At 41.1% G+C, this 26348-nt stretch overlaps 1 protein-coding gene across 1 annotated transcript in view; it reads left to right on the top strand.

Moving 5' to 3' along the window:
• Window positions 1-25683, top strand: part of LOC104401234 (cytosolic phospholipase A2 epsilon-like) — a 34626-nt gene extending 8943 nt beyond the window's left edge. The window contains exons 4-21 of the mRNA XM_010012991.1: window positions 7636-7772; window positions 8581-8709; window positions 9389-9429; window positions 9935-9977; window positions 10389-10452; window positions 11367-11536; window positions 11661-11753; window positions 12486-12523; window positions 13715-13850; window positions 15288-15424; window positions 15736-15961; window positions 17171-17285; window positions 17691-17828; window positions 19638-19745; window positions 20463-20651; window positions 21537-21703; window positions 22407-22593; window positions 25373-25683. Of these exons, the coding sequence (XP_010011293.1) occupies window positions 7636-7772; window positions 8581-8709; window positions 9389-9429; window positions 9935-9977; window positions 10389-10452; window positions 11367-11536; window positions 11661-11753; window positions 12486-12523; window positions 13715-13850; window positions 15288-15424; window positions 15736-15961; window positions 17171-17285; window positions 17691-17828; window positions 19638-19745; window positions 20463-20651; window positions 21537-21703; window positions 22407-22593; window positions 25373-25683 (2429 nt within the window). The remainder of the gene's footprint in view (window positions 1-7635; window positions 7773-8580; window positions 8710-9388; window positions 9430-9934; window positions 9978-10388; window positions 10453-11366; window positions 11537-11660; window positions 11754-12485; window positions 12524-13714; window positions 13851-15287; window positions 15425-15735; window positions 15962-17170; window positions 17286-17690; window positions 17829-19637; window positions 19746-20462; window positions 20652-21536; window positions 21704-22406; window positions 22594-25372) is intronic.
• Window positions 25684-26348: the final 665 nt, after the last annotated feature.

Here is a 26348-nt window from a genome sequence, read left to right as displayed (position 1 = left end):
TGGGTAACAGTATTATCTGCACATTTTCTTTCTCTTGTCTATTTAGATGATTTGTTTGTTGGGGTTATCTTTTGTTATGTGTAGAGGGATCCTAATTTAAGATGTGAGTTAAGTACTAGAAACAGTGAGAAGATCTTCATGTTCCTTTCCTAGTTACCAGCAAACAAGATTTGGGGTCCAGTAGGAGAAGGAATGGATGTCTTTCTCTCCTTTCTGTCAGTAATTCCCCAGGTAGTCTGTGACTTTAGGCCTGTTTCTTAAGGCTGTCATACCATAATGTAAACCAACATGCTGTTGAACAAGATAAAGAAATATTAGATAGCTCTTTGTGGACTGAGCAACAACCTGCCTGTGCTTTCAAAGCCGGAGTCTTCCAACAAAAATAATGTGGTACCATGTGATACTTCAGTACAATGCAGAAAGATAAGATTTTTAAGTGTTTGACTTTTGCACTGGTACTGATGTCATTTAAGCTTAATGTTTTGTTTTTAAGATTTGAAAGTATTTGAAGTATCAGAAAACTAAAATGCAAATGTGTGCTGATGAGAATTAGAAAATGGTGTTCACCTAGTCTTGTCTCAGCAATACAAGCTTTTCCCCTGGAAAACTGATTACAAGCAGTCAGTACAAGTCCTATCTGACTGTGAGATATCAGTGGAAGGCTGACAATTTTTGTGGTAACCCAATTCAGTTTTCCCTAGATTTTCATCTTCCAAGAATCAAATCCAGGAACAAGAGCCCTTTCCAGCTAAGTGCAGCAACTTCTCTGACATGATTTTTATGCATCTGTTTGTTGCACGTGCAACACCAGGTCCTTTGGCCATAGAGTTTCTATAATTTTCCTTGACTTACTTGCCATATCTTGGCTTCAAAGAATGCAACTTTTTATGTGCTTCTATTGACATTCCTTACTATTGTGTGCACCCAGCTTGATCCTGGTTGTTTTTTAAACATGCACCTCAAGATCTGTGGGATGTGTGTTTCACAATCCTGGGACAGAGTCCCAGCTTATCCTGAAATCTGATGTTACGCCTTTGCTTGTAGACAAACATGCTGGTGGAGCTTGGCAATGATTGCATCTATTTTCACACAAAGAAAAACATTAAAACAAAAAGAAGCCACCCCACTCTTCCTCAATGGATCAATTAGTCCTTTTCATACACCTGCTGTCACTCCACCACTCTTGTAGGCTCCTCCACACTTACGTAATGTTCAATCCTGACATTCGCTTTGAACTTCATCTAACTGGTTTCTATCTTGTCTTATCATGCAAATGCTCTTCACAGACCTGAGCTAATTAATTTCCACTGTATTCTTAACTGACCTTTATGCCAATTTGTAATCATAGGTCAGACTCAAACACGCATTTCTGGCACTCCCTGATCTCACTGTGGGCATTAGAGAAGACGGCACCCAGATAAGATCACTTATACTCATCCTGCTGCCCTGCAGATGCTGAGTGTCATCACCAGACTCCAATGCTCACAGGAATTTAAGCTGGGGACATGGTGGGGATTCTAGAAAGGAATCAATTCCAGTGAAGTGTATGGGACTCTTACAGTCTGGCTCCTGGTTTGCAGTGGTATTCCCCTTCTCAGACTCAGGTTGTAGACAACCTTGGGTAAAAGAATGACTTCACTGGTGTGTTCATGTTTCCTGACTCTATTAATGGCATCACTTCTCCTAGAGAATTCCCCTTGTGTAGGAGGAATATCTGGCCAGGATGAGCTGGCAGAGGAAATGATGTATTAGCTCCTTTCTGTATTGCTATCCCTTCCAGTGACTCTGTTTCCCAAAAGGATGAGAAAGGAGCCAGGCACTGAGAGAGGATTGTGGTGGCATAGGCTCTCCATCACCTTGCAGCTGCTCTCAATAAACAAATGGGCTACTGGGTAGCCAGACAGACGTGCACCAAGCTTCCATCCTTTCATCATCATTAGCATTTACTTACTGATTTATGTCATCCCCTAAAGCCTACAGCTGGACCTGACACTCTTACCCTGTTCCTATGGCCATATAGACAATCAGTGAGGGAAGCTGCTTCATCTGGCAAGCCTGAAGCCCAAGCACCAAGAGAGGGGAATTGCTCTGAGTCACCCTGATTGGAAGCAGACCTCTCCCAGATCCTCAGGCAATGCTGGTGACACAGACCTGCAGCGATGTGGCTCTCCCTGACACAGTTCAGTAAAATATGAAAGAACAAAACTCTCTCGGACTCTGCTGGCTCTTGCATAAGCCTAAAGACCTGAGTAAAGGGGTCTCTGTGACAGACTGCTCTTTGAAACCAAGGCAACCCATGTGTGTACCAGCTGATACCATATACGAAGAGCTGATCTTTGCTGTGGAGACCATGGTTGTGCTCATTAATGCAGCAGGGGTGAAGAGGGTAGGTGTCATATCTGGCTTGACATACTTGGCCTCAGTGGTGCTGCATGTTTGCAACACTCTGTCTGGACTGCAGAGGTGAACTTGAGCTGTATGTCCACTGAGAAGTTACTTGGAGTGAATATTCAGGCTGACAGCTGCTTTTCTTCCCAGGCATAACTTCTCTGATAGGTGTTGTCCTGCCAGTTCAAGAGGCTGCGGGTAGGGGCATCCCTGTGATGGAGCTATCAGAGCTCAGGCAGGACAAGGTAAAATATGGAGGGGATTGGAATGTGACTATGTTTATCAGGTATATTCTGACTATAGAGATCAGGTTTTAGCTGGGAGGGTCAGAATGCTCACACTGTTCCTTTTGGTTTTGGATCTTCCTTTTGTTTTTAAGCTTTGGATGAGGAAAGACCTTGCATATTCATAAAAGAGGATCTCGGAGCCTTTCTTCTCTCCCAGCTTATGAAATTATTTTATGGAAACTCTTATCCATTTGGAAGAAATGAGTCAGTTCTAGCATGATACACTTGGAGTGGTTGCAAATCAAAGTAGATCTCCAGAGGCATCAGGGGTTATTTTTGCTATGGAAAGTGAATGCAAGCAAATTAGGAAGAATAGACCTAGTGCAGATGATGCTCATGTCCCTATCTCAAGAATGCAAGCATTGCCATGGTGCATGAGGTAGAGGTGACCCAGGGTGTGAAAATGTGTCTCTAACTGCACTACCAGGTACTGCACCCACTGAATCTGTGCTTCAGGGAGTTAATCCTACTTTGCCACTTGAGTTAAATGGCTGGACAGGGTGGTTAGGCATGGTAGATCTATGAGCTTTTATTTCCATAAGCAAGCTACAGAGCATATTACAAAGTTTTCAGATGATGTTGCATCTGAATACTCATAGAGGACAGAGTTCAGTTCAAATCAGCTCTTGGATAGGCAGCAGTTGGAGGTAACTTCTTAATTTTGTTTGCATCATTCTGTGCAAAGAATATGGTGAGGGAAAAATGTCCCTGGAGACCCTGTCTGGTGATTGAGAAATGGGAGCGCCTCTCCTCCTCCTTTTAGGTGAACTGTAGTAAACTGGGATTCAAGGGCAACCTGTCTGTGCAGGTGGAGAGGAATTCACCAGGAGAAAATTCTTCTTCTATTTTTGGTATTATGAAATACAGCAACATGACAGATGGGATTTTATGGTTTGCATTCATTGTTCTTATAAGACTAGTTTTGCTTATATGCTTTGGTTTTCAGTGCTGTAATTCTCTTTGTGGTGGAGGTGAATGATTTTAGCACGTGATGGTTCATTTCTGACATGTGCCGGAGGACTCTTGCAGAACACCAAAGAGCTGGCTGCAGTTCTGAACTCTTTGGTTCCATCCTGAACTTCTAGCCTATAGTTAGCTTGAAGATAGAGATGAGAAACAGCCCCATGAACACACAAATGAAATTGAACCAGAAGAAGTTAAAAATTGGAAATGGATGTCAGGGTCACTTAGTGCTGACTTCCAAATAGACTGTGAGTTCAGATGGCTTGGCATCCACATGGGGTGACACTATGTCATCAGGATATGAAGTTGCAACACACGCACTGAAATAAGGGCATGGCATGGCATGAAATTGCTAATAATGCTCAGCAACTGCATTAAAATTGGAGCATGAAGAAAATGCAAATATTTTTGTATTAGCACCCACGTAGCAATAAATAAGCTGGAAAATTTTCAGTAGCTCTCTTGTACATCTTTTTCAGGGATAAGAGGGAGCAAAAAAAAAGAAAAAGCTGTTGAGTAATTTCAAGTGCTCCCATGTAATGAGGATACTGTAGTCTTCATAGTATTCATCAGACATCTGACTATACTGTTATTTTTCATTTGTCCTACTGCTCACCTCACAGCTTAGCTTCAAGTAAACTGCCACTTCTACAGAAGTGCATAAGCTCAGTTAGACTCACAGCATGGGGAATAGCTGATACTGTCTGTAAAATTCAGGGAAAACTGAAAATCACATTAATTTAATGGGAAACAATAACCTCTCCCCATCGGTAAGGGACTTTAGATGGATTGTATGGTATGGCATAGTCCCCTTTCTCCATGGAAAGAGAGCAAGCTTTGCCTCGGTGTTTTCACCTCACCTCCTCTTCAAGGTCAAATTTGCACTCAGCGGTTACTAACAATTACATGTAACTTGTCTGTGACCAAATAGCCTTGATATTGCAGAATCACACAGAGTGCTGAGGTGTGAAGGCACCTCTGGAGATCATCCAGGTCAGCTCATTGCAAAGAGCAGAGCTGGCTACAACAGGTTGCTAGAGCCATGTGAAGTTGGGTTTTGAACATCTCCAAGGATAAAGACTTCATAATCTTTCTGGGAAACCTCTGTCAGCATTTCACCACCCTCATGGTAAAAAGTTTTTCCTTATGTTTATGTGGGATTTCCTATATTTTGGTTTTTGTCCATTGCCTCTTACTTTGCTGGGCACATTCGCCAAGAGATTTCTTTATTTCCCTCTCACCTGTCACCAGTGAAATTTTTACATATATTGATGTTACCCCAGAGCCTTCTCTGCTTAAGGCTGAAGAGTCCCAGCTCTCTCAGCTTCTCCCCTTATGGCAGATGCTCTGATCCCCCCCACCTTCTTTGTGGACTCTTGTTAGACTTGCTCCAGTACATCCTTATCTCTTTTGTACTGGGGAACCCAGTGACCTTACCAGTGCTGAGAGAATCACCTACACCTGCTGGCAACACTTCCCTATGCAGCCCAGGAAGCTGATGTCCTTGTTTGCTGCAAGGGCACATTGCTGGCTCATGTTGAACCTCCTGTCCACCAAAATGCACAGATATTTCTCTGTGGCACTGCTTTCCAGCCAGTCAGCCCCCAGCCTGTCTTGGTGCATGGGGTTATTCCTCCTCGTGTGCAGGTCTTTCCATTTTCCATGCTGAACTTCATAAAGCTCATGTTGGCTGAGTTCTCCAGTCTGTTCAGTCCCCTCTGAATGGCAGCACAGCTATCTGGTGTGTCAACCACTCCTCCCAGTTCTGCACCACTTGCACATTCACTGAAGATGTGCTGTGTCCCATCACCTGCATGATGTTGAACAGCATTGGCCCTGGTATCAGCACCCAGGGTACACCACTAGTGACTGGTCTCCAGCTGGACTTAGCGCTGCTGATCAGGGTGCTTTGAGCCTGGCAGTTCTGCTTGGTTTTAATCCACCTCACTGTTTAGCCTGTGCTTCATCAGTTTGACAAAGAATTGTCAATAGCTTATTTTAAGTAAATATTTATGATAGCAACACACATAGAAAAGTACTTTTAGAAAGTAGACTCATGAAAATGTTTTGTCAAAGAAAACACTCCAGCATATCTGCAAATTCCAGATAAAACAGTAACAAAAGACATTCCTAAATGCTGCAGCAGTTCTTCCATGCTTGGCTGTGAGGTTTAGCACTGCCAGGTTTGTCAGTTTTAGCTCAAGGCTTGTTTTATACACTGTGTGGTTGAAAGCTGAAATTTAAGAAAGGATAGAGCATTTTGGTTTTCATTCAGAAGAACAAAGGAAAATAACTAACCTTTGCAACTACAGCAAAAATATAGAACTGTATCCTTCCTGCACCCTACAATGACCAGAAACCAAAAAGAAGAGAAATTATGTCTCAGATCAGTTTAACATCTCTGAAGTACATCCCATATCAGCCACTTTGGCAATTTTGGGAACGTTGGACTCGTGTTTTTGGAACACTTGTGATCAGCAGTGATAAGTGCTTAATGGGAGGAGGGATGGTCTAGATGGCCTGAAGCCACATTTGATTCTTGGCTTTTGTACAGTATTCCTATGTACTCTTGAGAAACTCTGTAGATCAGAGCCAGTGATATCACTTATCAGGATGTCACAGCTCAGCAGGCCATCAGCACAGTGAGGAGAGATATTCCAGTTATGTATGTGGTAATCACAGCACTCCTGCACGTTGTAAATTGAATATTATACTGGTAATTGCCAAAGTCAATACATTATCTTGTCACTTTGACTATGTAAAAATCTGTGGAACTCATTTCAAAGAGAAATTCAACCTCCACCCTTCATGAGTTAAAATTCCGAGCAGCATCAAGGAATTCCTTCAAATTCAGAATGAAGAATTATCTGGGAATCTTCCTGCCTGACAGGCATCATCATCCGGGGATGTCCCAGTCACAAGGCCTCTGGGTTTCAGGCAACACCTCTTATTTAGTCAAAATATCCTAAAGCAATATATCTGAGCAAAGACACCAGGGCAAGCTCTCTTTTAACCTTGAGGAACTGGCTCAATATCTGTGCCATACTTACAGATAGTGTTTGTCTTTCTGCTCATGAAGTAGTTATGTGTACTGACTGCCATGGGACCAGACTTCCCCCATTCTCCACTTCTCTCACCAAAGCCTGTGTTTACACAACAGGATGGATCAGGCCTTTCAGTTGCCTCTGGAAAAGTTCCTGTCCAGCATTTTAGAATCTCTTTGGTGTTTGCTTGGTTCATGACCTACTGGAGATGATCCCTTTTAGTAAGCACAGGCTTACTCCCTTCCTCCACAAGATCTAAATCCTTTCTGCCATTTCATTTTTCCTGGGAAGAGATGTGGAGTAGGAAATAGCTTCCTGGTCTTTCAGGCATCAGCAAACACCAGGAAAAGGCTCCAGCTACCTAAAGACCTTCTGCAGAAGCAATTGCACTGCTACTAGGCTTCTCCTTTCCTGCCCCACCTAAGGACACAATGCTCTAGGTAGCCAAAATAATTAATTTTCCATTGTGAAGGGTTAATAACCAGGTATTCCAGGCATCTATTATCTGAATCAGACTCAAACCCAATTCTTTAAAGATTTCTCACAAAGCTAAATTGCTTCAGAGACAATTTATGCCCAATCTCTCTCAGGGTCCGAGGCTCACTGTCTCCCTGCATTGGTCACAGTTTCTCCTCCTACCAAATATGCAGAGAGCTGAAAATACGTTGATAAAGAGCAATTTAAGACTCCTGGCTAAACATATTGTTCTATCCACTGGCTAGGACTCTATTTAAAACAATGTGTAGGATTTTGCACAGTTGTTTGAATACACTGCTTATTAAAAATAGCATTGTGATAAACAATACGTTAATTTCATCCAGCTCTGTGATTTCTATCTTCCTGGTTTGGCCAATGTCTATCAGAAAGAGCTGTCCATCTCTCATCTATTTTGAAGCTACAGAGCGTTTCAATGCCTTCACTTCTTGTGTTTTCCACTGCCTATGTTTCCACAGTAAGCCAACCTGATTGCTATGTGAGCCTCTGGTTGCCAACTGCTTCGGATGAAAAATTCCACACCAAAACCATCAAAAACTGCAGAAATCCCGTGTGGAATGAAACTTTCTACTTCCGGATCCAGAGACAGGTTAAGGTACACAAACCTAAAATTCTCATCTTCATCTCGTCTTTATGCAGCTTCTTTCTGTTTAGCACAAAACAGGATGTCATGTCTTCTAATAACTTCCTGAGTTTACTTAAAATTCCACTAGCAAACTGGAGCAAAACAATAAATGATTCTGGCTTTTGCTGGAATCCACTTCTCTCCTAACAGAGAGTTATTATTTACATATCAGTAATGTGACTGACCTTGGAGAAGGCTGAAGGGGCCAATGACAGAGTGACAACACAGAGAAACTATGAAATGAAAATATAAAGCAATGTTATAAGAGGAAAAGCACATCTTTCCCTGAAAGGATATGAAATAAAGGTGTATTAATGCCAGGAAGCTGCTACATTCCGGTATGATTAAGATCTTTACTCAGTTTGCTGCTGATAATTACACTCAAATGCCTATGAATAGGTGGCTTAAAGTGGAAAGCTGAAAGACATAGAAAAGTGGTTACTGATACGAGGTGACCTCTATTGTCCCTGTTGATAAGGGGTGATATAGGACTTCTAGCTATCCATAACCCTTCCTAAAAGACTGCATTTTTGTGAGAGCTACTTAAAAGTGTAAAAGGTGATCCAAGAGAAGTCCCAGTCTGGCCTTAATTGTGAGTCTAGAAGGTGTTTCTTATAAAGCAGATTAAACTCATTTTCTTACTCTTTCTTGTGATATTTGGTCATCGGTACTTCCTATTTCCTCTCTGTAAAGCAGGCACTGAACCTGGAAGAGCTGCAGAATGTCACACTTTTGAGTACATGTTAATGAATTGGACATTTCTAATTTCTTTTCCCAGAATATTCTGGAAATTACTGTTTCTGATGATGACATTGTCCATGATGATGACCAGGCAATTGTGCTTTTTGATATAGCTAAAATCCCTCTTGGGGAAAAAGTGTTTATGACATTCCCACTAAATCCACAGGTAAGAGCTCCATCAGACATTTAGTACATCTTGACGTCCATCCTCTTCTAATTAAAGAGGTGTGCTGTCTCTTCTGTCTTTTACCTGTGGGACCAGCTAGGTAGTAAAAATGTAACAAAATTTATTAAGATCTTGGGAATTGCACACCAGTGACAAAATAGATGACCTTCTCAAAATCCTGCTGGTTTCCTCTGGAACAGATCCCTTCCAAATTCCCAAGCCCCAGAACAGATGCAATTTTAGGGAAGCTTTGTGCTTTTAATACCCTGGCAGAAAATGACAGAGTTTATCTAATCCTCACAAAGATTATAAAAAGAAAAGCAATACAAGGACAGGAAAATGGCCTGTTTCCACAGTGTTTTAAACATAAGTCTTAGCATATTGTGTTCAGCACATGGAAGCTGGCAGGGAAGAAAGTGTGAAAAATAAAGGTTCACTATGGAGATTTGTAATCACCAAACACCCTTTGTTCTGCTGGTACAACTGAAATCTTCTTTTCCATGGGGAAGAAAAAGCTGCCTCTGTCCTCTAATGCTGACAATAGCAAGCATGAAACAGAATATTGTTACTTACTAAAGCATAAAGAAAATTGTGCTTGCAAAAAATGAAGATTGCTTTGCAAACCTCTGCACATGCTAATTGAGGCTGTTTCTTATTTTTTTTTTTCCTTCATTTTCAGAGGAGGGAGGAGCTGGAAGCAGAGTTTTCATTGGAAAGCATGTGAGTAAAACCCCATTATTATAGGAGTAGCAGCTTGGAGTGGCACATCAGTGCAGGGAAACCTTCTGTACACCCAGAGTCATTTTAATAGCCAGATTCACCCTTTTCCCAAACTTAATGTGTGCATCAGTAAAGCACTGTAAGAAACAAAAATTCCATGATGTGGAGAATGAGTTCAGAATTTTTAATTCTGTGACTTCTTAAAATTTGTGTATTACTTGCCTAGTTCACGATTGTTTTTTCTGGGGCTGGTGAATCCCACTGCAGTAAATAGCATTCCTATACTATTAAGGCTGTTACAAGCACTTTCCAGGTGCCTTATTGCATTGAATCGTTTCTGCTAGGTAGTTATGTGGCATGTGGTGGAAAGGGAGCATACATCTACAAGCAGTAGGATGGAGCAAATAAATAAAAACAAAATTAGGAGAGAAAAATATGTCCCGTTCAGGACAGTTTCCAGAATACATTGTTTATAAAATACATACTATTTTTTCTTGTTTTCTAGACGGGATCCTCCTGAAGCCATCATCACAAATGGGGCAATAGTGGTAAGTTATTATTTGTTTTGATCTCTTCTGCTCTTTCTCACATGATTCCTTACCTTTAGCTCCCAGTGAGGGGAGCATTACAAGTCTTCAAGTAGTGATACTTTTTCTTTTAGGAGCTTTATCTCTGGGGAGGCCAGCATGCTCTTAAAGGAGCCCCCAGACTACTATCATTCTCCCTTGTTTTGTCTGCATCCATTGAAAATTGCAAATGGTTTAGCATAGCACTCTCTTCCCACATGATGATGAAATTAATTCTCCCTTTCACTGGGTCTGGCAGAAGTCTCTGGCACAGTTGACCCCCACATTCAAGCAATGACCCTTCCTACAATGACCCTGCAACATCTGCCAGCACCAGTGGTGACATGGCTGGATGCGTAATCTAACTCTGTGTCCCAATCACCTCTATCCTAGTGTCGCGAAGCAGCCTGTTTGGAAGTTCACTTGGACTGCAGGATGAAAAATAAGCATTTTTCAGGTAAATTTATTAATTCTTTAACTGAATATTAGTGATTTTATCCTCTCTAACATGCATAGAAATTGCATCATCCAAATATTAAGGCTTTAATTGACCATATCTATGATGATTAGTAAAAACTTGCAGTAGGCAACGCCACCAGTTCTGCAATAGGTGCAGGTTCAGGGTTCTTCACAACAAGCCTTGTTCTACACTAGAAACAACATAATATGCTTATACATAAGGTATCTAAACCTCAAGCTGAGATCCTGAAAACCTCTGCTGTAGTACTGCTAAACCCTAAAGGAGCTTACTTCCTTATGCACAATAGTCCATAGTCTTAAAGTTCCTCAGGATCTTTGGCAGTTTGACTTCTGCATGCACACAGAAACCCCTCATTTTTTGCAGGGGTTAGCCGCTCAGCAGCTGGCTCCTGCCTGACCCTGGTCAAGATCCAGAATCTAGAAGTTCCTCTGCCCACATCCCCTGAGGGGCTGGATCTGGTAGGCAATCTCAGAGCATGCATAACACACGCTGGTAGGATTAGCTGATTTCTTCATATAAACAGGGTGTCTGCTGCAGAGTCAGATCTTATTTTAACAGACTAAGAATTTGCTTATTAATTAGGCTGGGATGAGGATGATTTGCAATGCAAAGTTCCTGATAGCATTCACTGTGTCACAATGCAACTGCAATAGAAATGCAGCAGTCAAAACTTCAGTGCCATTCACATCACACTCCCTTCTGGTTTCTTGCTCAGCCCATTATAAAGATACGATCATCTCTAATGTTTGGGTCTTGGATCATTTTCCAAATAAAAAGAAAGAGGAGAAGGGGTTTGTTCAAAACTAACTTTTGCTTCTTTTTATTTCCCTTTCTTTTTTTTTTTTGCCGTTATAAGTAACTTTTTGTATGTATTTTATCTCATTGTTTAGAGAATGAGCTAACATTTACAGTGAAAGGATCCTTTGAAGAAACCCAGAGAGTTTCAGTGAGCTGTGACTCCTGCTCCACCCTCTCAGACCCGACTTTCTTCCACTATGCCAAATACAAGCAACCGTCCCTGGAAGTTGCACTCAGAAAGAAGAGGAGCCTTTCCCCCTTTGTATGTGACCTCAGAACGTGGTAGACAACCCAGACAGTCTTATGATCTGACCTTTACATGTGTGTAGGCAGAAAGAGGAGAACATTTCTGTCTTAACTGAAAAGCATTCTGTGCTCCTTTCCAGTGTGCTTGTGTGTCATGCAGATCAAGGAGGAGAAGCATCCCCCTGACTCTCCCTCTGAAGTCGCTCCCCTCTGAGCAGGAGGTAGCTGGAGAGGTAAGTGTCTGCTGGCCATGGGGAATTCTTTGCAAGCTTTTGAAATTGTTGCTGGTTCCCAAGAAGCACAAACCAAAGACCACCTCTCTTCATAGTGCCAGTGTTTTCTTACCTCCCTCAAATCTAGGGCAATGCATAATGAAGTAAATTATTTGGAGGAAAATAAAATGGGAAATCCAGGGGAGAAGGAGGAAGACAAACATGTCTAAGCTGTTGCTCATGCTCCTTCTATTGTCCATGTCCTTAGCCACACTGGAAGTCACTGTGTGCCATGGGAACAGCGGGGTGAGGCTGCAGCCCAGCATATTGCCACAGGAGGTAAAGCTGTGCCACACTCATGGGGTGCTCAGCCTCTTTGGCTTCCCCTTGTATCTCACTTTGTGTGGGAGACATTAGTTTCGAAACTGATCTTTAAGGGCAGACCGTTCCAGAGAGGTGACATGTAGCACTACAGCTATTTATTTGTGTACTGAGTAGTACCTGTGCAAGATACGCCAGAGTTGCACAGCACAGAGAAGAAGCAGACCTTAGGTGTTAATACCAAACTCTGAATTTACTAAATCAGTGCACATCGGAGAATCTCTCTCTCGATCTCTGTTTACTGGGGTTCAGAGCTTCGTAGAGGTAGTGATGACCCAAAAGAGCTATGTCTCATTCGGGGGGGGAGGAGGGAGGGAAGGACTGTTTTAAACAAAATATCAATATTCATAATTTTATCTTTTTAATTTTCAGCACAGAAAATTTGATTTGCATTTCAAGGTGAAAAAATGGTGAGATATTTACCTTCTTCTGTGTTTTTCCCCTTGGTTCTTTGAATTTGGATAATTGTCAATCAAGTTCCAATCCCTTTGTTACTGCCTGCATCCTGCTCATCCTTGTTTCAGACCATAAAATAAAATGGTCTCAGCATGCAATAAGGACATTTTCAGGAGCAGTGAGTTTATGTAATGGGAGTATACAGTGAGTTAAGAAAAGGTTTTAGAAAGAACACACCAATTTTATTTTTATATTTTTTCCTGCAATCAGAATTATGTACTAAGGGCCACTGTAGACATTCTTTGATACTTCTAAAACTAATTGCCAAATGCAGGCTTTCAATGTAGGGAGCATTTCAAAACTAAATGAAAGAAACCTTTCTGCTTCCTGAGGTCAGAGAAAAAACCAAAAAGACCAGAGTGCCTGGCCACTCTAAGATATGAAAAAATTGACATAATAAATATATTTGCGTATATTATTTAACGTCTACTCAAGAAATAAATGCAAATTAACTCAATCAAGTGATTGCTTACTTCTAAACCAAGGAAACGCGTTGTGTATTTTGAGATATGGCTACGGTCTTAGTAAAATCTATAATAGGAATAAGTTGTGTTATGTAGCATATTGTAAGGGAAGTTGTCTTCCCTTACAGAAGCAGGTGCACCTTCTATCATGCCATTTATTTTCAGTAAATAGTCTATGAGATACACATACAGTTTACAGCTGTCATTTAAAAACTTCTTCCTTACCACACCTAAGAAGGATTTTCACAGGCGCTTCCAAACTGCAACTCTAGTGCTTATAAATAGCCATAAGTTCCTATACACACCCACATACAAAAAACTGTCGAAACATGAAAGTCCACGTCAGTCCATAATTCACAGGTATCAGTGAAGTTTGCACAACTTTTAAAGCCACCTTTAAAACACTGCCCTCTGCAGGCTTTTGCCTTTATGTGTGAAAGGGAACAATTCTGTTAAGTTAATTTCAGGCATCTTCGGCAAGGAGTAAATTAAAGAAACCCTCTGAGTCCAAAGGAAGATGTACTGTGTTCTCCAGGAACAAACTAAAACATTTCATCTCTTCCTATTTTGCTTTATATACACCTGATGGCGAAGGCATGTTTACTTATGAAGTAGAAGCAATTGAAAAGCTGAATTAGACTATAAATGGAATGATCAGAGATCCCTGATCTTCTCTTCCAGCCAGGAAGACTTAGACATACGCCTGGGGTTTGGCCTGTGTGCCCAGGAGCAGGATTTCATTTGCAAGAGGAAGAAAGTGGTTGCAGCAGCTCTGAAGGATGTTCTTCAGCTGGAGGAGGACTTGCAGGACGATGAGGTATCTAGGACATAATTATTCTCTTCTTTCTCTACAGTCAAAATGCAGAACTGGTGGTCAATTCCCATTTTCCTGGAAACAGGAAACAGTGTAATGTTTCATGTACAAGCTACAGCTGACTTCTCTATTCTAGGGAAGAAAAAAGTACTAACAGGAAAGATTAATAAATACGTGTAGCCCGGTTGCTACAGGATCTAGCTGTGTGTTGAGTGGCATTCTGCACAATAATGCAGAGAAGGGCTGGGTAGTCTCAAGATCAAAGCTTCTTTTAGTCCTCACAATCATGTCACCCAGATCTAAACCATTGATTCAGCCCTTCTTTGTCTCACAGTTCAAGCTGGACTTTATTTTCTTCTGCCTTTTGTGACAGCATTTAAGCTCCCATTGTGCAAGCACAGCAGACTGCCAATCTGACTTCATCATCTGCTGCAGCTAGAGCGTGTGCTTGTTTGGCAAATGGGAACAATAACAGAGGGTCCAAGACAGGGAAAAAAAAGATGTCTCTTTTTAAATTATACTTCCACAACTGTAGTGTGAAGCCTGAATTTGGATTCAGAGATGATAGATTTTTCTTCTTTTGCTCTAAACTGAGCTCAACAGTTTTTTGCATAGCTGGACCTTGCCTTTAAATGCCAGAACTAAACCGTGGGCCATTTCCTTCTCCCCACAAAAGGTACCCATACTTCCTTGCAAAACAAACTCCCTAGAGTCTCCTGATGGATTGCACAAGTGAATTCATCCCAAAGCATAGCTATGTTTACTGTTAATGGAGCCAATTCATGTATACAGATTAGTCCTTCTTCTGAGACTGCCAGACTGGATTTCTGTATCATCACAGAAAGAAGTAAATGCAGAGCTCAGTTGCATATTTAGTATTGTATGTACATATGTGGTAGGAGGAGTATGGTTTTGCTTTCCCTGCAGCACCTGTGAAAACAGATGGTGTCACCAGCCTCTGGTCTCAGGGGATCTGAACTGGTCTGTGCTCTTAAATTTATCAGTCATGATACATCTAGTATGGCCTGTGAAATAGCTACGCAATAATAGAAATTAACTTTATCAAACTTCAGTAACAGAGAGGTTCTTCCTACTCACATGGGAACAGTGAGATAGCACCCTGTGTTTGCTGGTCTATTGCGTCTGCTAAAAATCTGGTTCAGATGCTGGGAAGTACCCTCTACTTTTTGCTGGTCTGTGTTATTAGCTTTGCAATAGAGAACTGAAAATGTCATGTTTGGGATGATGGAGGAAACATGAAGTATTTCTTACTCCTTCTATGCCACAGAATTAATTCATTTTTTTCTTCTCCTTGCTGACTAGTGGCATACAGTATCTTTATCACTTAGTGCTGGATGGAGCTTTCTCTTTCCTAATCAGAGGCGTCTCTCTCCCTTCTCAGACCATGTCACTAAATGCATGTATTTTTGGATTGAACAGGTACCTGTGGTGGCAATCATGACAACAGGTGGTGGAACCAGAGCTCTGACGGCCATGTACGCTCACCTTCTCAGCATCCAGGAACTAAACATCTTGGACTGTGTCTCATACATCACTGGTTTATCTGGCACAACATGGTAAGACAAAGTCTTCATAGGAATTTTCTATGTGTGACATCAGTGATCTGAAGAGATATATCATCTTTACTATCAAAGAAGGTCTTTCTTCTGCTACTGTGGCTTTTTCTTGTTCCCTTCAGTTGGTATTTGCCCACATTTGCAATTAATTCAGTCCCGATTAAATAATGTGGATGGTATCACACACATGTGCTTTTTCATGTAAATCAAGGTGTGATAGACAAACCTCCATAACTTCCCAAAGCTCTTCTTCAGAACTCACATTTTACCTTGTGGTTCGTCTGTTTGTTTTGGTTTGTTTTGATTTTTAGGACCATGTCAAACTTGTATGAAGACCCTGACTGGTCCCAAAAGGATCTTAAGGAAACACTCAGTGATGTCAGAAAGCACGTACTCAAAAATAAGTTCTTTGCTTGTTTTGCCCCCAATCGTCTGAAATACTATTTAAAAGAGTTGTGCCAGAGGGAAAAGGAAGGACATCGGATATGTTTCACAGATCTGTGGGGACTCATCATTGAAACCATGTTACATGAAAAGGTACAATAACAGACCTTTCTCTTCAGGTTTGAATATTCAGTGAATATAGCAGTGAAGACAGACAGTAAAGTAAAAAACAACTGATGCCAGAAGGGGCATCTGGAGGTCATCTTGTCCAGCAGCCCTGCTCAAGCAGGGCTAGAGCCGGCTGCCCTGAACCATGGGCTTCTGAATATGTCCACGGGTGAAGACTCCACAAGTTCCCTGGGCAACATAGGCAGTGTTTGACCACCCTTACAAAGAACAGGTTCTTTTGCTTGATTGTTTTTTATATAGACACCTAAAGCGTGTGCCTTGACAGTATAATTATTTGGTTGTTGGCTGTATTATGCAAATCTTAACATCGCACCTCGTACAGAAAAGGTGGGAATAAAGAGAAATAACAGGAAACTTAAGTATGAACAACTTTAAAATTAATTCATATGTAAATATTTAAGTGAAAATCCTATTATTCTACTTTAAGAGTGGTGTGAAAAGGCAAAAAAAAAAAAAACCCCACAAACCCAAAGACAGCATATCTGAGCTGTTAATGGTTTACCTCACCCTGTAAACACTTCCACCAAAAGGCAATGTTGTGGCTCTATTTTAGTATTTAGGAATATTTCCTTCCCAATATGTTATTTATACTTAGGAAAGAGAAAACACTTCCTGTGTAATATGATTAACCCCACATGTATCCAAATTCCTACTGCCTGAGCACAGCACAGTGGTACAGACTCCCTGTCCTGCCTCTTCCACCTCACCTGAGTATGCAAGATGCTCTGCATCAGAAGCAATAAGGGTGAGGGCTCACTTGTCTGAGCTTTGGCTCTGTCACAGGTCTGAGGATAATATAATTTTCTGGGCAGTCAGGGAAGTAGTTACTCGTTCTGAATGAAATATTTTGCAAGAAGAGTGCTTTTCAGATATTTCCAGACATTTTTCTGAAACAAATAATGTGAATAACATTTTTTTCTTACCACAGAAACCTCAGAATTATTTTTTTTTCTTTTAGCATGCAAACTTATTTTAGGACTATTTGTGTGCTGAAGTGCTGGGGCAGGGGAGGGTCGGAGATAGGAATGAAAGCATCTCTCTGAACTAAACCAGTGGGGAGCATCCTAGTTGGAGTCTGGTAAGCCCTGTGTTACCAGAGCCCAGGCTTAAGTGAAGTTGGGAGGCTCTTTGTATCATCTAACTGTCCTCAGCTACTGTCCTTCTTCAAAACAGGAGGACTCCCATAAGCTCACAGATCAGCAGCAGGCTCTAAATCAGGGTCAGAATCCCCTGCCCATCTACCTCTCTCTCAATGTGAAGGATAAAATCAGCGACCAGGATTTTAGAGGTAATAATACTCCAGAACTGCATTTAACATTTAATCCCAATAGGGGTCAATTTAGGATTAGATAAGAAAATCAATTCAATGCACAAGTACTGTAAAAGGTTAATCCAGAGTAGGAATTCAATAGTTAAAATTTTGAAGGCCTTGGTATATTCAGCTGTATTCAGGATCAAAAGCAGGATGATGGAGGACACTATTATAAAATTACCTGCTATGCATTTTTGTAGAAAGTTTCAGATATCTAAAGTTTGTAAAGAAATTTACATGTAAGAGGACAATTCACTGTTTAATGTACAGTGAATAAATGTCTGCTAGGTAAAAATCAGTCTCCCTTAACATCATATGTTTTATTCAACTAATCTGTGCCTCTGCCACTCTTATCAGTCTGTCTTGTGCTTTTTCTTATAGAATGGGTGGAATTCACCCCTTATGAGGTAGGATTCCCAAAATATGGCACCTTCATTCGTGCTGAAGATTTTGGGAGTGAGTTCTTCATGGGTCGTCTGATGAAGAAAATGCCAGAATCCAGAATCTGCTTTTTGGAAGGTAATTTATTGCTCCAGGAGAATGTAAAGTAATATAATATAACCTGCTCCTGCACAAACCCCTCTTCTGAAATGAAGCAGTTAGTACACTTTTTTTATGTATTAGGAGCAGTACATGGTAAAATATTAGAACTGGTAACAGGTCACTACTATCTGCAGGAACTTTCATTTTGTCTACCATTTTATTCAGCTGAAGAGATTTATTTGATTCCATATATTATGCTTACTGATATGAGGCCTTCTCAATGCAAATATGTCTTTGTCAGCAACCAAACTTGTGTTACACCGTTCCTAAGTTAAATCACAGTCTTCTCTTCCATCCAAGTCTCTAAAATACAGCCTTTTATCTACGATATACCTACCACACCTAACCTTGATTAATTCTTCAGGATAACACTTCCATTTCAGAGTGCAAATAGGTCATAATATTTACCTTCTTTCTCTCTTGTTCAAGAACAGTCAAAGCAGTAAGGAAATCTTTTTTCCCTTTGCAAAAACAATCTTTTACCTCATTGTTCTTCCTACTTCCACCAATTGCATAAAGGAAGTTTCGCAGGGGTGGGTTGAGAAGTTAAGACTTCTTGCTTGTGTAGAGATTTCACTACAGCTAGTGGTGAGGTGTAAGGAAGCAAATCAGAATCTCTCCATCCTATACGTTTATATATTACAGTAGGGACCCAGGTCACCCCTTCTGTGGTCAGAAATGTCAGCAGGTCACCAGCACCCTTCCTACACCTCCCACCTTGGCATTTTCTTCATCCCTTCCCTAGGGCAAAGCTGGGACATTTCTGCCCCTATTCCCTGCCAATGACCCAGAGTCCTGTTATTCAGGCAGCGTTACTTACTCCAGTGACACAGTTACTTGAAAGGCTTTCAGTAAATTCCTTTGCACCTCAGCTTCCAAATAGAGTGGGGACTGACTACACAGGTCCTGAAGCAATTTCCTGCATGGCCAAGCCTGTACCTATGACTGCAGGCTGGCATAGCTGGGTCAGGCCATTGACAGACTGCTCAGGTGCAGCCTTTTCTACCCGCCACTCAGTTCCCCGATTCAGGAAGGCACTGCGGCACAGCTGGCATGTCTAAGCATACCAAGTAACAGTGCTGTGTCAGCCTAAAAGACTGCAGATAGGTGGCAGTGAGGACTGCCATCAACTTTTCTACCCCTGTTAGTAAAGGATCTTGAAAACGTAGCCCAGATATGCCCTAAACCCTAAAAAAGACAAATCAAAGACTCCCCCATCTGCACTTTCTGTTTTCAAAACTATTAAGTCAGCTTCCTCGCTTTAAAGGACATTAGTGTGTGAATCTTGAATGTTTTGTGGTTGACAGTCCTATGGTTGACAGTCCTACATTATAACTGCATATCTGTAACAGGATTATGCTAGAAATAAACAAAACCCTTAGAATTACAAATGCTGGGAAATTGTGAAATAACAAATGTTGGGGACAAGTGTAAAATACTAAGATGAACTTGGCAAAATGTTATTTGCCACATACCAAAAGTGGACATGTTAGCAGATACTCTGAAAACACCACCAGCCCTCTTCATATATGCCCATAGAATCATAGAATCATAGAATAGTTAGGGTTGGAAAGGATCTTAAGATCGCTTAGTTCCATAAATTAGATTCTTTATATTTATTATGGATTCAAATACCAATTTGTGAAGACAGTCACTTTTGTTGTGCACTAAGATAACATAATGAAGTTTACTAGAGAATGCAGAAGGTACTGAAGGTCATTGTGAATGAAAACACTTCCAGGTCTTCACTGGTTTTCTTTCTGTCAAATACATCCTCTGCCACAGGGATCTGGAGTAGTGTATTTTCCTTGAATCTCATGGATGCTTGGTATATATCTGTTCATTCAGAAGATTTCTGGCACAAATGGACCCGAGACAAAATTACTGACATAGGTGGGTTATTCTTATCCATTATGTTACTTTATTCTCTCTCTTCATTTTTTTATTTATTTCATTCTCCCCTCCTCCCTGTGCTGATATTCTCCCACTGATTTTTTTCAAAGCCATTTTGGAATTCCTTCGTCAGGGATTCCTGTAATCCACATGGAAACCGGGAGGAAATTCATGCCGCATATTTCAGTATGGCAATCTTTTTAGTTATGTGGGAAAATAATCCATGGAATCTCTCACAGGAAAAAAAGAGAGAGCAGCTCTCATATGGGCCTTTTGTCAGAGCACAGGTGTAAAACTGGAGAAAAATACCCCTGCAGAGTAGGAGAGGCTGGAAGTCTTCTATAGCAATTCATAGTTTCCAGTTCCTCTCTTGGAAGTTGGAGTATGGCATGAAGTGTCACAGAAACAAGAGCAAACACCATCCTTGCGTCTAAGTGGGTGTTATTGTAGTGGATAAAATCATAGACATTTATAGCAGGTGACATAGACTCTTTTGCAGTACAAACAGGACCTTTACCACTGTGGAGCGAGGAGATGAAGAAATAGTTTTTTCAAAGCTTAGCTGAAAAAACATCAGATTTGTGGAGATCCTGGAAATAAAATGAGAAAGATGTCCAAGTTTTGCCAAACATGTTAATACAAATGATGATCACACAGATGACATGAACATGTTGTGTATGAAACCACATACAGGAACTGTTATTCTTTCTCCTGCAGATGATGAAACCCTATTCCCAAGAAGACCAAATGAGCTGGATACTCGAGTGGTTTGTCCCACTGACAGCTTTTCAGACATCTTCCGAGATGTTGTCATGTTACGTCCAGCAGCTTCAGAAATCCCTAACTTCCTGAAGGGCCTCCAGATGAACAACAACTACCTAGAGAGCGAGTTTTCCAAATGGAAAGGTATGGTAATAGAACCCTGTTTTTAGTTCTGTCTTACACCATCCCTGTGAAAAAGAAACAATGCTTAACAGCTTATCAAGGCAACTGCTTTTTTGTTCTGTTCCCATCCTTGGATAGTACTTGAAACTGTTTGTCAATGAAAGCTGAAATTAAGTAGTAGGAGAGGCTTCAAGAATAAGTTCTTAAACATTTCATGAAGTCCAGTGGCTGACAGATGGGTAAGATCCTGATTAGTCAACCAGCATATGTCTGCTAATGTGCCAGCCATCCAGCCCGCATGCTTGTGGCGTAGCATCATACGCTGCCTGTTGTCCAGCTGATACTCAAGGGGTGTGGGAGAGAGCCCTGTTTCTTGTTACCTTTTTACTTGTAAGATACAACCTTTGCCACAGTACTACCCAGGTTGGGAATTTGTGTTCAGTCTGGTACCAGAACTTCCATGTACCTTAGCAGCTCCATGCCTGTTACCACAGTGTGCAAGGCACCAAAATTCTTTAGTCCTTAGTGTGTTGAGACAGGAAAGTACCATTTTATTTTTTTCCATATTAAAAGAAAACAAACAAAAAAACAACACACACAAAAAAAGACCTGATCAGAGTCGCACACAAAACTAGGGGGTAGAATTAACTCTCTTCTCCTGAGCCCCAAATTAATCCCTCTTAATTAGAGGAAAGCCAAAGAAATTGCAGAGTAAATAGTGAAAAGAGGAAGTCAGATGAGGAACTAAGAAATGACTGAACTGTATCTATCATCTGTATAGGTAGGTCTAAGCCCCAAGAAAAGCTGAATTCTCTGTTACCAACTGACTTTCCTGAGCACCTATCTTGCATTGAGCACCTCCTCTGAATGAATGGATAAATAAAGAAATAAATGCTTCTTTTCTAGACTGTGAGCTTGACTCTCAGCCCAACCACCTGACAGCAGCAGCAGACTACCTCATCCTCATTGATACTGCATTTGCCTTTGCTACCAGTTACCCACCCCTCATGAGACCGGAAAGGAAAGTGGATGTCATTTTGCATTTCAACTACAGTTCAGGTTCCCAGACAGGGGTGAGCACTGCACATTCCTCTTGAACTGTTTTCTCTGCTTCCTCACTGAGTTCCCAGAGTTGCTGATCCTCTACTCTCAGAAACCTTTTTCCCCAGTACCTGACAAGTGTAAATAAGTGAACAGTTTACCAGGGTCAATATCCTTATGGAACAGTACAAACATTATCAGGAATTAAGAATTTACTAAACTGAATCTGTCTATTTTTATGTGTAAATGGGTTTTAGCTGTTTTGAAGGCACTCAAATGTAGAATGAATTAAGCTAAATTCATTTAAAAATTGACTAAGAACTTCTCAGTGCTATCATACATATTCTTATGCATGGGAAAATGTACATTCAGGACAATACAACTGTAATAATAGAACTGTTTCATGCAGAAGACCAGATATGCATATAAATGCAGGAACAGTTTGTATTTAGGAATTTTATATTCCTTAGGAATAAAAAGCTCCCTAAAGGCAGCATTTTTAATATCCAAATGCAGGACGTAGCTTTTCAAAAGCAGACCCAGATCCATCCCACCTAACTCTGGCCTTCCAGGTTGTGGCTCCATATTCAGTCTAAACCCAAGCGCCACAGTCTGTCAGAACTTGGCCCTTACCCCACAAACATTCCCACTGAAGTTCAGTTTTGGTCAAATTCAGAGTGACTTCTGCATGTTCTGATGCCTTCTTTTGTTTTGTTTTCATGTTGTGACAATCAGCCCCTGAAAGAAGCTTCTAAATACTTTGCAAAGCAGGGAATTCCTTTCCATACAAAGGTGACAGATGACCAGGAAACCCCACATGTGAAAGAATGCTACATTGTTGGTGACAAGGAGAGCCCAGAAACACCTATCGTGATATTTTTCCCACTAGTAAATGACACCTTCAGGGAGTACAAAGCACCTGGTAAGTTTGCAGTTACCCATCACATTAACAGGGGCAGGAGCTGCCTTCTTTGTTTTACTGTGCAGTATCTGTTCATCCATTCATGCTATAAACACAGACTCAGACTCTTTTTGCTTAGATCTGAACCATTTCAAGAAGCTTAAAATGTGTGATTTTCCCTGGACAGTACAGCAGGGACTGGGATCAGCCTCTGGCCCCCTCTAGATGTTTACTTTTTGGCTTTTCATAGGTAGATTGTGGAGTTTACTGATGAAAAGTATATTCTGTTTATCTGCAGTGGCAGAAATCAGCAGGGTTGTTTCCTCTCATACTTGTCATCCTTTCCTGTTAGAAAATGCTCTGGGGAATCTAAGGATTTCATTCTTTAGCTTTATTTCCAGGCTCACAGTTAGGCAGATAACCTTGAAAACAAAAGTGTGAACTAGCAAAGTGATGAAAATACAACACTGAGCCATGCTGACAGCTTGTGTACCCTTCACTGAGTTCTGCTTTAAAATTTAGAGTTTCAATAGCAGTTCAAAACAGATGAATTCCGAGTCCTGGTACCATATCCTACAACACCGTATTACCTCTGTTGGTGCTAAAGGTCTCAGTTACTCCTTCTCCAGATGACAAAATTCCTAGTCTATGCTGCAAGAACACTTAATTTTCAATCATTTCAGAGCTTCCCAATATACTGAAAACAAAAAGTTCTAGGCTGGTATAAGGTACATTAAATTGAATAACAAAACAAATGCAGAAACTATTGGCTCAATTGTATTAATTATTTTCCTTTGGGAGAGTGGTTTGAAGCAATTAATTAAAAAAATCATACAGTACTTTTGCTTTGTAGATATTATGGATTGAATTAATTTCACATTTGAAGTACATGGTTATGGTTTTGAACAGGATTCAAATAGTTTAAGGGTATTTACACAAGTGCACCTATCTGTGACTGTGAAGGGTGATGTTTCACTGCAGTAACATCCTCATGCCAATGCGATGGTGCCACTGGAGGCTGACAGAAAAATTCTCTTGTATCTGATGTTCTCCCATCTGAGGAGAGATTGAACATTCTATTTCCTGCCTGTGTTAATCTGCGTTGTCTATACTTGACAGTATTAGCTACCATTTCTGGGTTGTTACTGTTTTCCCTCATACTAACTGTTAGAAAACTGAGGGGTCTGTGGGAACGATGGGGAAGGAAAGAACATGTATGAACCCTTGTGTCAGGCTGTCCTGGTTTTGGCCGGGATAGAGTTAATTTTCTTCCTAGTACCTGGAACAGTGCTGTGCTTTGGATTTAGTCCAAGAATAATGTTGATAAGACACTAATGTTTTTAGTTGTTGTTACACAGTGTTTATGCTAAGTTTAGGACTTTCCAGCTTCTCATGCCCTGTCAGCAAAGCTGGGAGGGGACGGAGCCAAGACAGCTAACCCAAACTGGCCAAAGGAATCTTCCGTCCCATATGGCATTATACTCCATACATAAACCAGGGGGAAAGCTGGCCAGGGGCTGCTGTTTGGGAACTGGCTGGGCATTGGTCAGCAGGTGGTGAGCAATTGCACTGTGCGTCATTTGTTTTGTCTATTCTAATTCTTTTATTATTATTATCAGTATTATTATTCCCACCATTATTATTATTAGTGTCTTCCTTTTTCTGTCTCATGAACCTGTCTTTACCTCAACCCTTAAGTTTTCTCACTTTCACTCTTCTGATTCTCTTCTCCATCCTTTGGGGGAGGACCTTGTGGGACTACCTGTGTAATTATTTTGCCTGCGTCTGTGATATATATGTTGATTATCCTGGGATGATGAAATGGGCATGAAAAGTTCTTTCAGTGTTCCTGCCAAATCTTAATGATTCAGGGAATATCAGCTTTGCTCTCACTGTTGAGGTTGCATAAAGCCTGTAGGTTTTTTATAGCAGGAGGAAGCCTGGGGAAATTACCATAACTATTTGTGCCATCTGCTTCCAGGATATGTCCAAATAATGACTCTGTGAAGTCTCTCAGTTTAGATAATAGAACCTAGTTGTTTGGGTCTTTTTCTGTGCTTTTTTGATAGTTCTTCCTGGTAGAACCAAGGCTTGGTGTAGCAGATAGAGCCAGAGCAAGTGCTAGGTTGTGCTGGGTGAAAGAGTACCTGTCAGCTCGCTAAGAAGGTCAGTGTGCTTCTGCAAAGCTTGCATCACTGAAATGTATGGATTTTCAGCAGCCTATTTCTGGAGGCATGAAAAGATAGTAGTGAAGGAAATAACATCATGTTAGAGTAGAAGCTGGAAGGCACAAAAAGTGGCAGTGGCTTTCCTGGGTCTCGCCTGGAAAGAAACCATGCTGTCATGAGGTTCTGGTTGCTGTTGTCTGCTTTGGGAGAAGGAAAGGAAAGATAAAAAGAGTAGTTGCCATTTACTTGCACCTTAGGCAGAAATTAAGGGTGCTGTGATGGCTGGGAGACAGCAGCAAGGGCGTAGGCTGTGGCTCAGAAACTGTTAGCGTTGATGGGGAGCTGGGGACCATATGAGCTCACTCCAGACCTAGCACAGGAGGTAGGGACTCTCACCCTCCTGTACGCAGAAGAAGGTAACAGAATACCTGTTTTGGCATTCCCAAGAGGACCCAGGACCACCCCTACTTGCCTTAACCACCACCTACCCTTCCTGCCAACCAAATATCCCAGCAATAAAATGCCTGTGGAGGGAAATATTTGAGTTGTGATGCACTCTGAGTACATGCCTGAGAAACACCCAGACCCTAATTGCTTTTTGCTAATTAACTGAGTAATTTTTTGTCCGTTAGGTGTGAAACGTAGTCCCTCAGAGATGGCAGAAGGTGATGTTGATGTTGCAGATTCCTGTGGTCCGTATTACATAAACAATCTGAGTTATTCGGAGGAAAATTTTGACAAACTAGTGAACTTAAGTTACTATAACATCCAGAACAATAAGGATTTGATTCTTCAGGCCTTGCGTACTGCTGTGGAGAGGAAAAAGCAGCATAAGGAAGAGCAACCACTGCAAAAACCACCTGACGGGGATGGTATGTGTGTGCCTCACAGAGAGGGAAACCAGCGTTTATCTGACTGCGCAGCACAGGGGAATATGGAATAAACTATCTATGAGTTCTGTTAATGAAGATAAAAAGGAATTTGATTAGGAAGCGAAGAAAAGCCAAAGAATGATAAGAGTAGCACTTTGTTTGTCATCAGAATTGCTAAAGCCTGTCTGTCAGTGAAGGGAATGAACACAAAAAAACAGGGCTCTTCCTTAATGAATTAATGTGCTTCCCTCGTTGACAACCTCAGGAGTGCGGCGAGGTGAGGCCATGCTCCACTCATGCTTGCAGAAGTGACCTTTCAGGCCGAGGCTGAAATGCGTGGACAAGGAAGCATAAGGAAGTTTACATTGACTGTGTTTGTGCTTTACCTGTGCTATAAAAAGAGAGCATTGCCAGTCCAGAAGTGCAGCAGAGAACAAAATCCATTGTCTCTAGAACAAAACCAAGAAGCTCATTTTTGTGAACTAACGAGTCTTTATGTGAATGTAAATAAAAATTAAACTTTATAGAATACCACACTTTTTTTGAGTTACAGCAAATAAACATTTTTCACAGCAAATACATGTTAAAGATGTTTCTTTTAGGTACTTCTTCCTCTACTAGTGAGACAACATACAGATTTATTTCACAGCTGCTGAAAAACTATTGAAGATGAAATTACACCTGCTCCAGACCTAGATGTGAACTGCTCCAGATTCCTAGGACCCCAGGATCTTAG

This window comes from Nestor notabilis, unplaced genomic scaffold (genome assembly GCF_000696875.1).
Source record: "Nestor notabilis isolate BGI_N333 unplaced genomic scaffold, ASM69687v1 scaffold15804, whole genome shotgun sequence".
Classification (NCBI taxonomy): Eukaryota; Metazoa; Chordata; class Aves; order Psittaciformes; family Psittacidae; genus Nestor; species Nestor notabilis.
This window is presented reverse-complemented; position numbering and strand designations above follow the sequence as displayed.